Raw genomic sequence first — 13006 nt, forward strand, 5'->3', positions numbered from 1 at the left:
AACTACATTTTTTTTATTACGATAACTATTTTTACATTATTTTTATTTATTTCATTTTACTTATGGTCATCGCTTATTTGGCATCACTGATCATTAAGGGGGTGTTTGGCCAAAACGACAACAAAAAATGTATACAAAATCCTGAAGATTTTAATTCTTAATATTAGTGAATTAAAATTACCAAAATAACATTTAAAAATCAATCTAGGATGCTGGGCGTCGATCACAAAGCCGCGTTACACAGCATGGTGTGTCAGGCGCTCCTGGTGCTGATATGTTTGGTTTGCTACGGATGTGGCGGTCTCAGTGGAGCCAAATTCGTCTTCGATGACACGGTGGCCATCGTCAAAAATCGGGATGTGAACTCACTGCCAACCAACTGGACGGCGATTTTTACGCACGACTTCTGGGGAGCCTCTTTGCTCAGTACCGACTCACACAAGTCGTTCAGGCCATTAACCACATTGATGTTCCACTGCGAGTACGCTTTGTTGGGCCTGAGTGCTGCCCACATGAAGTTTCTGAATCTCCTGCTGCACTGTGTCAACACATTGCTAATGTGGCGTTTGATTCGATCTCTTTATGCTCCGGAGGTCAATACGGAGCGATGGGCTATTCTCTCGGCAGCGCTCTTTGCTGCCCACCCAATCCATACTGAGGCGGTCTCCGGAGTGGTGGGCAGAGCAGAGCTTATGTTCGGGATGATAAACTTGCTTTGCCTTTTGTTGACCGTGGCCAATACCGGAAAATATGGTCTTCAGACTGGCACATTAATCCTGATATTCACCGCCGTGGGAATGCTTTTCAAGGAGTCAGCAGTGACCATTCCTATGTCGTGTATGCTGTTGGATTACTTTCAAAACGGCTACTATCATCTGCAACTTAAGGACCAATGGAATCTTTTGCGCACCCGAATGAGTTACTTAACCTACTTGTTGGGTACTTTAGCTCTGCTCACCGCTCGCCTTTGGTGGCAGGATTTTGAGACGCCAACGTTTAAGGAAGTGGATAACCCAGTGGCCTACAACGAGCATATACTTACTCGTGGGCTCTCACAGCAGTATCTGCTGGTCATGAATGTCTGGCTGATGCTCTGTCCCCACTGGTTGTGCTACGACTGGGCTTTGGGTTGTGTTAAGCTGGTGACCAGCATTTGGGACCTCAGACTGCAGGGCGTAATTGGGTTCTACTCTATAATGCTGGTTGCTTTGATGAATTTCCGTCGCCTGCCTGGAATGATGCTCGCTCTGGGCTTGATGATCATCCCGTTTCTGCCCGCGTCGGGAATCATTCGCGTGGGATTCGTGATTGCGGAGAGGACACTTTACGTCCCATCCATTGGCTTTTGCCTGGTGTCCATCCACGGATTTCTTTACTGGTATGACAGCAGCGCGGGTAAAACTTATTGGCGCACTGGACTACGGATGTTCCTGATGCTGCTCTTCACCGTAATGATGTTACGAACTCGACAGCGAGCCACGGACTGGCTGAATGAGGAACAGTTATTTAAATCCGCATTACAGGTGTGTCCTGACAATGCCAAGGTGCACTACAACATCGCCCGGCTGGCCACAGATACGGGAAACAATACAAAAGCCTTCCAGCACTATCACAAAGCCATTGAATTGTATCCAAACTATGAGTCAGCTCTGATGAACCTCGGCAACCTATACCGGGAGCATGGGCAACTGGCCACTGCTGAGGACTACATTCGATTAGCTCTGCAGGCTTATCCAGCATTTCCGGCGGCATGGATGAATCTGGGTATTGTGCAATCGGCCCAGGGAAAGTTCGACAAAGCACTAAACAGCTATGAGAAGGCCCTAAAATATAGGGCCAACTTCGCCGTCTGTTACTACAACATGGGGAATTTGTATCTGGAACAGAAGCTTTACGCTGAGGCCCTTCATCATTGGCAGCACGCTGTGGCTCTCAATCCCCGTCAGCCGAAAGCCTGGGCGAACATTCTGACAATGTTAGATAATCGTGGATTGCAGGACGATGCGCTTCGCATCTCAAATCAGGCCCTGCTGCATCTTCCCAACGATGCCAGTATCCTGTTTATTCGGGCCAATGTCCTTGGAAAATTAAAACATTACGTGGAGGCTGAGTCGATTTATAAGCGTGTTATAGATCTGGAGCCAAAGAACATGCTATATTACACAAATCTCGGTGTGCTCTATCATCGCTGGGACAAGTCTCAGGAGGCTATAGAGGCTTATCGAACAGCGATAAGTATTAACGTTGCGAGGGCAACGACAGCGCGGGAGAATCTCAGTAAGCTTCTGAAACGATTGGAGCGGGAGGCGCAGGTAATCCAAAGATAAGCGTCAGCTTTCAAGTAACGCCTCAAAATATGGAAATAACCAATAGTTAATTGCCTCTGAACGTTAAGATCTACCACCACCTATTTGTGTTTTTTAAAACTAAGATGTAAAACTTTCAAACTATATACATTTCCTAAGCTTGATTAATCATTAACTAAATAGGAGGTTGTGGGTTTAAGCACTAGTCCCATTAAGATATTTATGTACTTACTTTTGAAAGACATTAAAAATAGATAGTTTAAATTATTAAATGCAGAAGGATTGAAATCAGTGCAATATATGTATATCATAAGCCCATATCCCCCAAACAGTGAAATCTCAGTATATTTTATTTATTTTTAGTATTAGTTTAGGATAATTTATTTATTTACTCGAGGGTATATACAATTAATGTTAAAACTAATTAATGATCGAACAATTACAAGACTTACACAAATTAACTAAATTCTAAAACGTAAGGACTACATGAAATACTTTGAAAAATAGTGACAATTGTGGCACCATTGTAAAATGATTCAATTCCATTAAAGATTCATGATTTTAAAATAATAATACCGCAAATTACAATAGTTTATATATAACAGATATAAATAGATCGGGCTGCTGGAACATGAAAAAAGCTGAAACACTTTGGCAGAATGCGAGACTACAAGTCGAACAAAAGAGAGATTAACGTGGACACCAGTAAATATTCAAGATACATGCATGCGTCTATGTACTATATGCGTAGGCGTAAAGGTATAACAAAGTCTTTGTGTTTGAGATACGGGTCTGTTGGGTTTTTCTATGCGAGCAAGCGAGCAAAGGCGGTTGGAAACTAAATCAAATAATAAGAGCAAATAACACAGCTAGCACAGCAACAAGGTTATGGGGCGGCAATGATTTAGAGCAGCACGAACTCCTCGCTTTCACTATCATCTTGGTCATTGTCATCGCCATGTTGTGGCGGCGACAATTGGGCGCCCAGTTCTTGGGTAAGAGCAGCAACCTGTTTAATAAGTGGCTTATACAGCGAATCGCTCATCTCGTCCCGCTCGTGATCCAGGCAACGGCCTCGAGAGAATGTGAACAGAGGATAGTTCATTTCTATTTGATCAGCCTGTTGATGAGTTGATTGAGGTGTCACTTGATGACTTCCAGTCGCCTTATCCACAGTTGCTCCGGAGGCACAGCGCATCGGATGTAAATACTAAGATAGTTGACAAATGTTTTAAAATATTAGGAAACAAAAATTTGAGTTTGGCTTACCAGTTGCACGCTTTCCATAAAACTGTCGAAATCACTCTTGGTGGCACAGTAAAAGCCGATGCAACAGCTAGGATCCATTTTGCTGGCCTTCAGTTTTCGAGGGGACTTGCAATGGAACGTTTGCAGGGAAAAGTTTTCTTGGTTTACATCCACCATTTCCTGGCAATAGTGCGGATCCAAATGGATGAGCCTGTCTTCCTGGAAGCCCACAAAGTACAGCGAGTGCTTGGGCTTGCCGCCAATGATGCCCAGACAGTGTTCCGTACTTAGTAGCAGCTTCAGGCAATGGGCATACACTGGATTCAGTTTATCGCTACCCAAACGCAAGGGGATGAGCACGATGATTGACTTCCAGTGTTGCTGCTGATCCGGTTTGGGAGTTTCAGCCTGTGGTCGCTTTGCTTGTTGCCAAGGCACATGGGGTTTTGGCGCCGGTTCTGGAATGCTGCACTGATCCTCAATATCTTGCATATAAACTGAAATACAAAACAACAGTTATCAGGTCAAATACGTTATCAAATAAACCCAATGAATAATGAGCTTTAGTAACAAGGTTGCAGCAATTACTCATGGGCGTATCTATGTGTCATGTCACCTATCTTGTGAATCTTCAGTTTAGGGAATTCTTTCTGCTTGTACTCACTTGTGCAATCTTTGGCCACATAGACGCTAATATTGTCAAAGTCTGCATTTTCCTGAGCAGCATGCTCTAAGGCGTGTCTGGGGTAGGTTAAAAGATTATTAATTGATAAAGATCCCTCATTTGATAACCATCTGCACTTACTTAAGTAAATAGGAGACCGAGGCGGGACCGTACCAATCACCAGGCTTCTTTCCCAGACGCTCCCCTAACCGCACCAGGGCGTGGATAGAAAAGGGACTGCTTTTCGAGGAACTATCCCCAAACCACTTGACGATTTTCTTATGCATGTTATCTTCGTAAGTTGAATGCAACTGTGACTCTGAATCATAGCGCCAGCCTGAAAGGAAGCAATCCTTTTAAAAACTAAATTGTTAAGTTTGTTCATATGACTTACTGCGTCCTAGGAAATGACAGATGAGTCCTTGGGCCAAGAGCATTTGACCACTCCTTAGCATACAGCCCCAGCCGCAATCCGAGGTGTAATTAGAGCCATTCATTATAGGGAACTCTCGCCGGTATGTCATCCAGATCCTACTATAGAAATCGCGACGAAAGCCCTCAATTCCCTCCTCCCAGGGCTGTTCCCCCACTTGGTTCTCGACAGCGTCCATTCCCAATTCTTGTGGCACAATAATCTCATCGATCTGCTGCGGAATTAGAGTTGGATACAAGGAGGCAGACGTCGATGTAGCCTGTATGCTGTCAAACGCCGATGTGGCGTTGTCTGGCGTTGTATCAACTCCACTGGGCATCTCGGTGATCGAACTTTCCATGCTTACTGGTGGCGTAAAGCGGCGATGGTAGCACCGTCCTAATAACCACACGGGTTGCTCCTTAGAGAAGCTAGTCTGCCGCATCTTTCCGCTCCAGCCGTATTTGACATTATGCCACATGGCTACAAGCTTTGATTCCATTCCCTTGGTGGGCGTTCGATTGGCCGTCAGGTCACCAGGTTCCTCGCTGTGCTGTTCCACGTGACCACAGCTTGGACCGCTGCTGCCGCTGCCGCCATAGAGCTGACTAAAGGCGTTCATAAAACGTGATGACGTCGATATTTTGCGCTGCGGTGTCGCTGTCGCAGCGTTTTCCGACTTGAGGTTCAGATTCGCACCTGATGTGCTCACAGGTGAGGGGGAGGGGGCGCGTGGAACGGCGAATACGGTGCGAGGGATCGTTTGAATGGTTGCTGCCTGCTCTTCCCCGATAGCGCCATCCTCCACCAGCGGCATAGACAGTGGCTCCGTATCCTGACCGCATATCCGGCTGCCCTCAACAATGCTTCCTTCGCCGGCGGCTTCGAAGAGCATCAGTTTTTCGTCGGTCAACTTGGAAAGAAGGCCGTCATAGTTCATCTGCTTAGAGGCCGAAGATTGGGACATGTAAACAGAGGCGGAAGTGGAAGATGAGCGACGCTTTGTTCGCAGCTTGGGGAACTTAAAGAACTGCGGCATGGCAATCTCGGTGCGAGCCACTTGGTGGCCCTGGTTCAACTGACAAGCAAACCACCGATTGCGTGCTAATTACAAATGTTTACTCACCGTTTATTTGTTGACAAAATAAGATAAAGTAACTACACGAAATTTGTTTCTTATTCTTATTCGCGAAAGGTACAATTGCCAATTTCAGCGTTGCCAGATCGCCGGATTGCTCTATTTTGAATATGTATGTCAGTTGTGTTCTGAATTTCATTAATACAAGAGCGGATTTTATGTTTGGTGAGCATTTAATAATTTGGGATAAGTAATCAATTTAAATATACCTTGCCATTTAAAATCTTGTAATGTAATAAAAAGACGTTCTTTAAATTACCTTTATAAAATGCATGATTATAAATTATTATCAGCAGTTTTCAGAGAATACTATTCTGGGAACATCGTAATTCACTTCCGGCATTGGGGCAGTCTGGCAGCCCCGAGACAAGAACAACCAGCTGTGCGGGTGCTAAATTCTATTGCGCAACGCTAAAATTCCAAACACACGCCACACACAACATTAGTGACAGCCATTCAAAATGGTAAGTGATGCAAATTCCTGCAAATTAAAGCGCTTAGTTAATCGAAAATTTCCCGCCCAGCAAGGCCCAATTCAAAGGTTGGTGTACACATTCGGTCATCGCACCTGTAGCCAATTGCCGATGATCGGCGGAGCAGCGATATCCAGCACAAAACCATCAACAATGGCCCTCTCCGTTCGCCAATCCTCTTCATCCGTGCTGGCTACGGAATCATCCAACAAAGGGATGATTATCCTGAACCGCCCCAAGGCGCTTAACGCCATCAATTTGGAAATGGTGCGAAAGATCTATAAGCACCTGAAAAAATGCGAGAAGTCTAAGTCGCTGCTGATCATTAAGGGTACAGGTGACAAGGCTTTCTGCGCTGGTGGAGATGTGCGGGCCTTGGTCGAAGCGGGCCCCACGGACGAATCGAAGAGCTTTTTTCGAGAGGAGTACAGCACGAACGCTCTTATTGGCAACTATAAGATACCCTACATCGCTATCATCGACGGCATCACAATGGGCGGCGGTGTAGGACTGAGTGTGCATGGAAAGTACCGTGTGGCCACCGACCGTACCCTGTTCGCCATGCCTGAGACGGCTATCGGTCTATTTCCGGACGTGGGCGGTTCCTATTTCCTGCCCCGTCTGCAAGGAAAGTTGGGTCTCTACTTGGGATTGACTGGTTATCGGCTGCGCGGCGGTGATGTCTTCTTTTCGGGCATTGCCACGCACTACTGCGATAGTAGCAAGATACCTGATCTCGAGACGGAGCTGCTAAACTGCCCCGATGCAGACGATGTGCCCGAGCTGTTGCAAAAGTTCCATTCCACGCCGGAGAAACCATTCTCGCTACAGCCTTTCCTGGAGCAAATCAACAAGAACTTTTCAGCGGACTGTGTGGAGGGTATCCTGGAGAACCTACAGAACGACGGCAGTGAGTGGGCCAAGAAAACGCTTGAGGTAAGCGGCTCATAAAGTGATAAGAACACAATCAGATGTTAATTGGTTGGGCCAATCAACGCTTGACGCGCTTTTAGCGGCTAAATATTTGATCCGTTCTCAGCCAATTAGCGGAGGTTTAGGAGGAGGCACGACTTTTCATGACTGACACTCATAAATTATCGTTTGTTCGTCTATTTTAGACCCTCTCCAAGATGTCTCCCACCTCGATGAAGGTCACTTTCCGCCAGCTGGAGCTTGGCTCTCAGCTGTCGCTGGCTCAGTGCCTCATAATGGAGTACCGCCTGGCTGTGCGCCACTTGGAGCGTAGCGACTTCAAGGAAGGAGTACGCGCTCTGCTGATCGATAAGGATCAGAAGCCTCTGTGGCAGCCAACCAAGCTGGCCGATGTCACCGATGAGCATGTGCAATGGTTCTTCCGCAAGTTGCCGGACACCGAGGAACTCAAGCTGTAATATGACGGGCCTAGTTTTATTTTTGTTTGAGCCTGCCAATATTGTTTGCCTTCCGTTAAACCGCTCATTATTATATATACACTCCAGATCACCTTTGTATATATACCTATGCAAGCTTGAGTTATGTTATGCATGGTTCCGTGCCTGCCGTTTTGCAATATTCGTTATATTTACCTTTTACGTTCTACGGCCACAGTTTGACAAGCTTTGTCGCATAATTATCCGCAATCTCTTCTCTGTTTCATTCCAACAGCGAGTAACTTCGAGGGAAATCCTTGCAATTGTCTGTATTTACCAATAACGATCGTGAAATTCAATGCATTTAAATATATGATATACATATATGCCTATATATATTATATACAATTCGTAGTCCTAATACATTCAATAATTGTGCCTAAAGAATCGATAGAATTCGTTTAACAAGAATAAAGTGTATATGTTTAATAACTGTTCGTTGTTAGCGTCTAAGCATTATTATCCTTTAGCTTGATACTGTCCTCCACCATGTTTGTCAACTCGACCAACTTATCGATCTGCGTAGCCTGAAAATTCAATTTGCATAGCTCCTGTTTCCACGATGTGACATCCACTCGAAGCTGGACGCGAATCTTATCATCGTCGGACATCACGCTCGAACTTCCTGCCGAGACCGGGGCGGTTCCACCACTTTTTACGTTCCGTAGTCGGCGCAAGGATTCTTCAGTTTTTTGGACAGAGGTGAGGACATCATTCACGACATTAAAGTACCTAAGATGCAAATGAAGATTTCACTTAGATATGTTTATATTAAGCGATATGCGATTCTGACTTACGCCTTGGTTATGTGACTGGCAACCTCAGACAAGATCTGCTCCACTACTAGAGTGCCAAGTTGGGATTCGTTCTGCTGTGCGAACGTCTTGAGCGGCCGAAGCATTTGCTCCACATATCCCGAGCAACGAGAAGGAACCTCTCGATTAGTCTTGCGATACAATCGCGGTAAGTCATTCACCTGCCGCACGTTCTCCGACTCACATTCTCCAATTAGCAACTCCACCAAGGTCTTTTGAATACTCGTCAAATGTGCTGCCAACGTGTCGGCTAAGGCGGACATGGATTTGGCCAGGACATCGTTAAATATTTTCGTACGCTGTTCCGCTGGTACAGATTGAACAATCAATTGCTGGAGTTCTGGCAGATACGCATCCAGTTTTCGGATATCTGCGTGTAGGGCAATAAGCAATTGGTGTCGAGTGTAGGACTTTGCAAAGTTACTGCTTTTTGACACAGCAATTGCATCTGTAATCCAGCGCGATAGACGCAAAACTATCTGCACATTAAGTTTGTAGAATTTGGGAAACACTTCCGGCAGGTAAACACCTTCGGCCCAGCATCGTGACATAGCTTCCTTGGCGGCATTAAATGGCATTACTCTGTAGTCCTTTTCATGGAGATTGGTTTTTAAAGTGTCGTCCTGAAGCACAGGTTCCAACTTGGCTTCAAATTGGCCAGCAATTTCCTAGAATCATTTAAAACAATATTAATACTATGCTATTTGCGATAAACTTTTTTTTTTATACCTGAAAGCATATTTGGAAGTAAACTGGGAGATTCCAGCGGGCCTCGAAGCTCTTTGTTTGTTTGTGCTGCCGGTAAAGGGTCACCGCCTGCTCTCCAGAACTTGTCAACAATTCCTCTATTTTGCCTAAAAAGTCGCGGGTGCACTTGTATTTTACGTAGAATACCTCAGAATTGCCAGGAGCGAAAATTGAGTTCATGTGAAGTTCCAGACGAGTCTCCACATCAGCCCAGTAGCTGTTCACCACGAAATTAAATCCCGGAAACTTGTCGGAGTACAGCGTTAGGCGCAACAGGTCGGTCATATGCAGCGATATAAAATTAAGGATCTTGCTGTAGATGCCAGCAAGTCCCTGGGGCGAGTTCTGTAACTGCTGCTCTCCGATGACGCCGGTCATGTAGGGTGCTACGACATCTTCGCGGAAGACGCGCTCCGCCTGACCACAGGCATTAAGGGTTATGTAGATGCGAAGGCAGCGTTCCAAGGGTTCCGCTGCCGAATTGCGAGCCTGGCAAAGGGCGTCATTAAAGAAGCGTCGCAGATGCTGATGCAGCTGCTCCTCCAACTGCTGAATCTTTCCCTGCTGATCGGCATTCAAGTGCTTGAAACAGTGTTTCTCATGAAATTTTAATTGAATTAGGTCCAGGGCAGCGCGCTCTAAGTCAACCGCCTTGATTGGTTGTTCTCCACTTAGCTTCCGGTCGATTAGGTCCTGAAGTTTGTTGATGGTCTCATAAACTTTCTTTAAACTCAGCAGGCCGCGTTTAAATTCACGCAGCTGGCGCTTTTCCTCCAACTGGGCTTTCAGCTCAACAACATTTTCGTCGATCAGGCCATGGATGCTTTCTATGTCACTGCGGAACTGCTCCAGCGGCCGCTGTATGGTCTCAATGTTTTGGTCCAGGCCTACCAGGTTAGCGCTCAAGTTTACAAAGTCCGCATAGTCTTCGTTGATTAGATCGATCATAGCCGCTCGCAAGCCTTTAAGATAAAGACCCAGGTTGTCACGAAGCTGCTCGAGACTGGGCGCATTACGGTTCTTGTGCAGAAACTCATCCACCGAGAAGTTTGCCTGTGCGAAGGAATGTTAGCCAGAAAACAGAAATCTTGCCGGATTTTCTTACCTTCATAAACTCATTCTTGTCAAAGCACAGTTTCTCCGCAGTGCTTGTTGAGCCAGCGGTCAGGGGTGCCGACTTCTTGACAGGATCATGCATTGCCTGAAATAAATATTAATTATTTTCAGGCTAAAACAAATTGCCACGAAAGTTAATCGTTTGATGACATCGATATATTGATGAGAGTTCCAGTGCTGCTCTTTTAACGAAAACAGCTGTTTTTGGCGGGAAAATGCAGGAGAAAGCTTACATATAATAAGATAAGTGAATTGGGGCATAGTTTTTGCAACCTCTTTGCATGTTATTAGAGCAAAAAAAAAAACGTATATATAAAATAAAACATAGAAAATTAATATATATAATTAGGCAGGGGGCATAAAAAGAGCCACATTTGACGGGAAAAATCTAAAATGGCAGTCATGACTTGGAACTACCGCGATAGACCGATACAAAAAACGCCGACTGATATCGAAAATTTGTTTATAAAATACCTTGAGCGAATAAAATCCACAAAATTAAGCATATTCTCATTATTAAGTCGTTAAATTTGATTCAAGTTAAACCAATATTATGCCGAAGAACGGAAGTAATGGCCACCGAAACAATGCGCCTAGGAAGCGTCAATTGCCAGCTGTGCAGCTGGATGAGGAGAATCCTATTGTTCAACAATTTCGCATCTACTCCAATGAACTGACCATGAAACACGATCGCCACGAGAGAATCGTTAAGTTGAGCCGCGACATTACTATCGAGTCAAAACGGATCATATTTCTACTACACTCCATTGACTCGCGGAAGCAGAACAAAGAGAAGGTCCTTGAGGAGGCACGTCAGCGGCTTACAAAGCTGATTGAGGTGAACTTTAAAGCCGTGGCCCTCGAGCTACGTGACCAGGATGTTTATCAGTTTCGCACTGCCTACTCGCCGGGGTTGCAGGAGTTCATTGAGGCCTACACCTACATGGAATACTTGTGTTACGAGGATGGGAAGGGCGAGTACGAAACCAAGACCGTATCCGACTGGCAGGCCATCCAGGCGGTAATGCAGTACGTTGAGGAGAGCAATAAACCCAAGGAAGAAGAATCTGAAGGCGTAGAAAAAGAGGTTGTAGCTATAACGGAGGGGGAGAGCCCTAAGAAGTTTCAGTTTTTCGTGGACCCAACCGAATATATACTGGGACTCTCCGATCTTACAGGAGAACTAATGAGGCGCTGCATCAACTCTTTAGGCAGCGGTGATACTGACACCTGCTTGGAGACTTGCAAGACCTTGCAACATTTTTACACTGGGTAAATAAAATGAATTTACTTAAATTATTCTGAACCAATCGTAATCTCTATTGCCCTTCAGTTACATTAGCCTGAATTGCCAGAGAGCTCGGGAACTATGGCGCAAGATCACAACAATGAGGCAGAGCGTCCTCAAGGCCGAGAATGTCTGCTATAATGTTAAAGTGCGCGGCGGAGAGGCTGCCAAATGGGGAGCCACCTTTGACCAAAAGCCAACCGAAGACGTGGATGAAGGATTCTACTAGTAAAACTCCATAGAAATAAGTTTACAACAAACGTACATATATATTTAACCAATTCTTTGATAAATGGAACATTAAATCTAAATTAACTGTGAATTCAAATGGGTAATCTAATCATAATCATCGCTGTTTATGCGTTGGCTGTCGAACTCCAGCTCATCATCGTCATCTTCGTCAATATCTGCGCCTGGACGATAGTCTGTATCTCCGTAATTTTCGTCTGCAAAGGGGTCATCCTCTTCGTCCGTTCCAGAGTCATTGTCATACTGCCGCTGGTTTTGTCGTTGGCGCAGACGGCTTCGGATGTTCTGTTCGGAGTTGACTAGAGTGATCTTTAGCCAATTTGAACCCAGTGCAAAGGAGTCGTCCTACTTACAATCGGCTGGGTGGGAGTGCTCTTGGAAGTGAACTGGATTACGGCGATAACAGGCGTTGCCAAAGGGACAAGCAGGAGTTCCGAGTGGTGGGTCTGGGAAGTTGGGACGCCGATAGTCCTGATCTCCCGGATGAGCCTCTGCACTACGATGAGCTGGATTTCGCCTAGCATTGAAATAATGCGTTACTGGGTGTTCGATGAAAATTGTTTATTTTCCATTACCTGTAGCATCGGATACCAAAGCGACAAGAAATCCTAGTGCTACTTGAAGATACTGATGAGTCCACGGCAGCCTGTGCACTAGAATTAGTGGGCTCGGTCTTTATCGCGGCAGGTGAATTTCTATTGGTTGTTGGTTCCGTTTTAACCTGGATAGTATCACTGCTGGTGGCGGGCTCATCTACATCATCAACTGGCTCCGATTTAATTTTAACAGGAGTATCAGTATTTGGTTCGTCCTTAACAGAAACCAGAGGTTCCTCTGATTTCATGCGTTTTATTGGGCTGGTATCTGTCTCTAAATTTTCGGAGTTACTGTCCAAGGCTTCAGATGGGGATTTTCTTTTAGTTCCGCTATCTGCTTTGGAATCTTCGGTTTCCTCCACTTTATGAACCACATTTTCCTTATCTTCTAGGCTCATATCGACCAAGTAGATTTAGTTAAATTTTCAAAATACTTGCATTTCACAAGAACGCAATTTTGTTTTTGTGGTTTGCAACACTTAGTCGTGGTATTGCCGATAATTTGTTAAATTTGGCTATAGCTTATCGATAAGTTGTTGCCGCTA

At 45.2% G+C, this 13006-nt stretch overlaps 6 protein-coding genes across 10 annotated transcripts; 3 read left to right on the forward strand and 3 right to left on the reverse strand.

The window, feature by feature from the left end:
• Positions 1-72: 72 nt before the first annotated feature.
• LOC108105619 (protein O-mannosyl-transferase TMTC4) lies at positions 73-2876 on the forward strand. The gene has a single exon (XM_017212300.2). It carries the CDS (start codon positions 210-212, stop codon positions 2325-2327), a length of 2118 nt encoding a protein of 705 aa, XP_017067789.2. The 5' UTR covers positions 73-209; the 3' UTR covers positions 2328-2876.
• Positions 2659-5829, reverse strand: LOC108105620 (cysteine protease ATG4D). Of its 3 annotated transcripts, none has more exons than XM_017212302.2 (6): positions 5757-5829; positions 4613-5570; positions 4360-4555; positions 4219-4295; positions 3576-4051; positions 2659-3516 (listed from the first exon to the last, which is right to left on the reverse strand). In XM_017212302.2, exons 2-6 carry the CDS (start codon positions 5568-5570, stop codon positions 3211-3213), a joined length of 2013 nt encoding a protein of 670 aa, XP_017067791.2. In that variant the 5' UTR covers positions 5757-5829; the 3' UTR covers positions 2659-3210. The 3 variants fall into 3 exon arrangements, with proteins under 3 accessions (XP_017067791.2, XP_017067792.2, XP_017067790.2); XM_017212303.2 differs by having other exon boundaries at positions 4613-5573; positions 5757-5813; XM_017212301.2 differs by lacking the exon at positions 5757-5829 and having other exon boundaries at positions 4613-5711.
• Positions 5830-6125: 296 nt separating this feature from the next.
• On the forward strand, positions 6126-8082 carry LOC108105622 (3-hydroxyisobutyryl-CoA hydrolase, mitochondrial). 2 transcript variants are annotated; one of them, XM_017212304.2, is made up of 4 exons: positions 6126-6232; positions 6293-7177; positions 7360-7628; positions 7886-8082. In XM_017212304.2, the coding sequence occupies exons 1-4, from the start codon at positions 6230-6232 to the stop codon at positions 7890-7892; spliced, it is 1164 nt and encodes a 387-aa protein (XP_017067793.1). In that variant the 5' UTR covers positions 6126-6229; the 3' UTR covers positions 7893-8082. The 2 variants fall into 2 exon arrangements, with proteins under 2 accessions (XP_017067793.1, XP_017067794.1); XM_017212305.1 differs by having other exon boundaries at positions 7360-8082.
• Positions 7962-10467, reverse strand: LOC108105618 (conserved oligomeric Golgi complex subunit 2). The gene is made up of 4 exons (XM_017212299.2): positions 10318-10467; positions 9195-10265; positions 8448-9133; positions 7962-8382 (listed from the first exon to the last, which is right to left on the reverse strand). The coding sequence occupies exons 1-4, from the start codon at positions 10408-10410 to the stop codon at positions 8100-8102; spliced, it is 2133 nt and encodes a 710-aa protein (XP_017067788.2). The 5' UTR covers positions 10411-10467; the 3' UTR covers positions 7962-8099.
• A 274-nt stretch (positions 10468-10741) lies between these two features.
• Positions 10742-11938, forward strand: LOC108105625 (translin-associated protein X). The gene is made up of 2 exons (XM_017212310.2): positions 10742-11600; positions 11662-11938. Exons 1-2 carry the CDS (start codon positions 10882-10884, stop codon positions 11843-11845), a joined length of 903 nt encoding a protein of 300 aa, XP_017067799.1. The 5' UTR covers positions 10742-10881; the 3' UTR covers positions 11846-11938.
• LOC108105627 (aprataxin and PNK-like factor) lies at positions 11862-12940 on the reverse strand. 2 transcript variants are annotated; one of them, XM_017212311.2, is made up of 3 exons: positions 12441-12939; positions 12219-12382; positions 11862-12164 (listed from the first exon to the last, which is right to left on the reverse strand). In XM_017212311.2, exons 1-3 carry the CDS (start codon positions 12857-12859, stop codon positions 11953-11955), a joined length of 795 nt encoding a protein of 264 aa, XP_017067800.2. In that variant the 5' UTR covers positions 12860-12939; the 3' UTR covers positions 11862-11952. The 2 variants fall into 2 exon arrangements, with proteins under 2 accessions (XP_017067800.2, XP_017067801.2); XM_017212312.2 differs by having other exon boundaries at positions 12060-12150; positions 12441-12940.
• Between the last annotated feature and the right edge of the window lie 66 nt (positions 12941-13006).

Source organism: Drosophila eugracilis, unplaced genomic scaffold, assembly GCF_018153835.1.
Source record: "Drosophila eugracilis isolate 14026-0451.02 unplaced genomic scaffold, ASM1815383v1 contig_367, whole genome shotgun sequence".
Classification (NCBI taxonomy): domain Eukaryota; kingdom Metazoa; phylum Arthropoda; class Insecta; order Diptera; family Drosophilidae; genus Drosophila; species Drosophila eugracilis.

What these genes read in the sequence shown, in the direction of transcription:
- LOC108105627 (XM_017212311.2), bottom strand. Translation starts at nt 12,859, where the DNA reads ATGAGCCTAGAAGATAAGGAAAATGTGGTTCATAAAGTGGAGGAAACC. An exon ending in TTTGGTATCCGATGCTACAG is followed by an intron (nt 12,383 to 12,440) that starts GTAATGGAAAAT and finishes TTTCAATGCTAG; the next exon opens with GCGAAATCCAGCTCATCGTA. An exon ending in GCACTCCCACCCAGCCGATT is followed by an intron (nt 12,165 to 12,218) that starts GTAAGTAGGACG and finishes AGATCACTCTAG; the next exon opens with TCAACTCCGAACAGAACATC.
- LOC108105625 (XM_017212310.2), top strand. Translation starts at nt 10,882, where the DNA reads ATGCCGAAGAACGGAAGTAATGGCCACCGAAACAATGCGCCTAGGAAG. An exon ending in TTGCAACATTTTTACACTGG is followed by an intron (nt 11,601 to 11,661) that starts GTAAATAAAATG and finishes ATTGCCCTTCAG; the next exon opens with TTACATTAGCCTGAATTGCC.
- LOC108105620 (XM_017212301.2), bottom strand. Translation starts at nt 5,669, where the DNA reads ATGCCGCAGTTCTTTAAGTTCCCCAAGCTGCGAACAAAGCGTCGCTCA. An exon ending in CTGTCATTTCCTAGGACGCA is followed by an intron (nt 4,556 to 4,612) that starts GTAAGTCATATG and finishes GCTTCCTTTCAG; the next exon opens with GCTGGCGCTATGATTCAGAG. An exon ending in TCGGTCTCCTATTTACTTAA is followed by an intron (nt 4,296 to 4,359) that starts GTAAGTGCAGAT and finishes AACCTACCCCAG; the next exon opens with ACACGCCTTAGAGCATGCTG.
- LOC108105622 (XM_017212304.2), top strand. An exon ending in GGGCCAAGAAAACGCTTGAG is followed by an intron (nt 7,178 to 7,359) that starts GTAAGCGGCTCA and finishes CGTCTATTTTAG; the next exon opens with ACCCTCTCCAAGATGTCTCC.
- LOC108105618 (XM_017212299.2), bottom strand. Translation starts at nt 10,410, where the DNA reads ATGCATGATCCTGTCAAGAAGTCGGCACCCCTGACCGCTGGCTCAACA. An exon ending in ACAAGAATGAGTTTATGAAG is followed by an intron (nt 10,266 to 10,317) that starts GTAAGAAAATCC and finishes TCCTTCGCACAG; the next exon opens with GCAAACTTCTCGGTGGATGA. An exon ending in GCCAGTCACATAACCAAGGC is followed by an intron (nt 8,383 to 8,447) that starts GTAAGTCAGAAT and finishes TTTGCATCTTAG; the next exon opens with GTACTTTAATGTCGTGAATG.
- LOC108105619 (XM_017212300.2), top strand. Translation starts at nt 210, where the DNA reads ATGCTGGGCGTCGATCACAAAGCCGCGTTACACAGCATGGTGTGTCAG.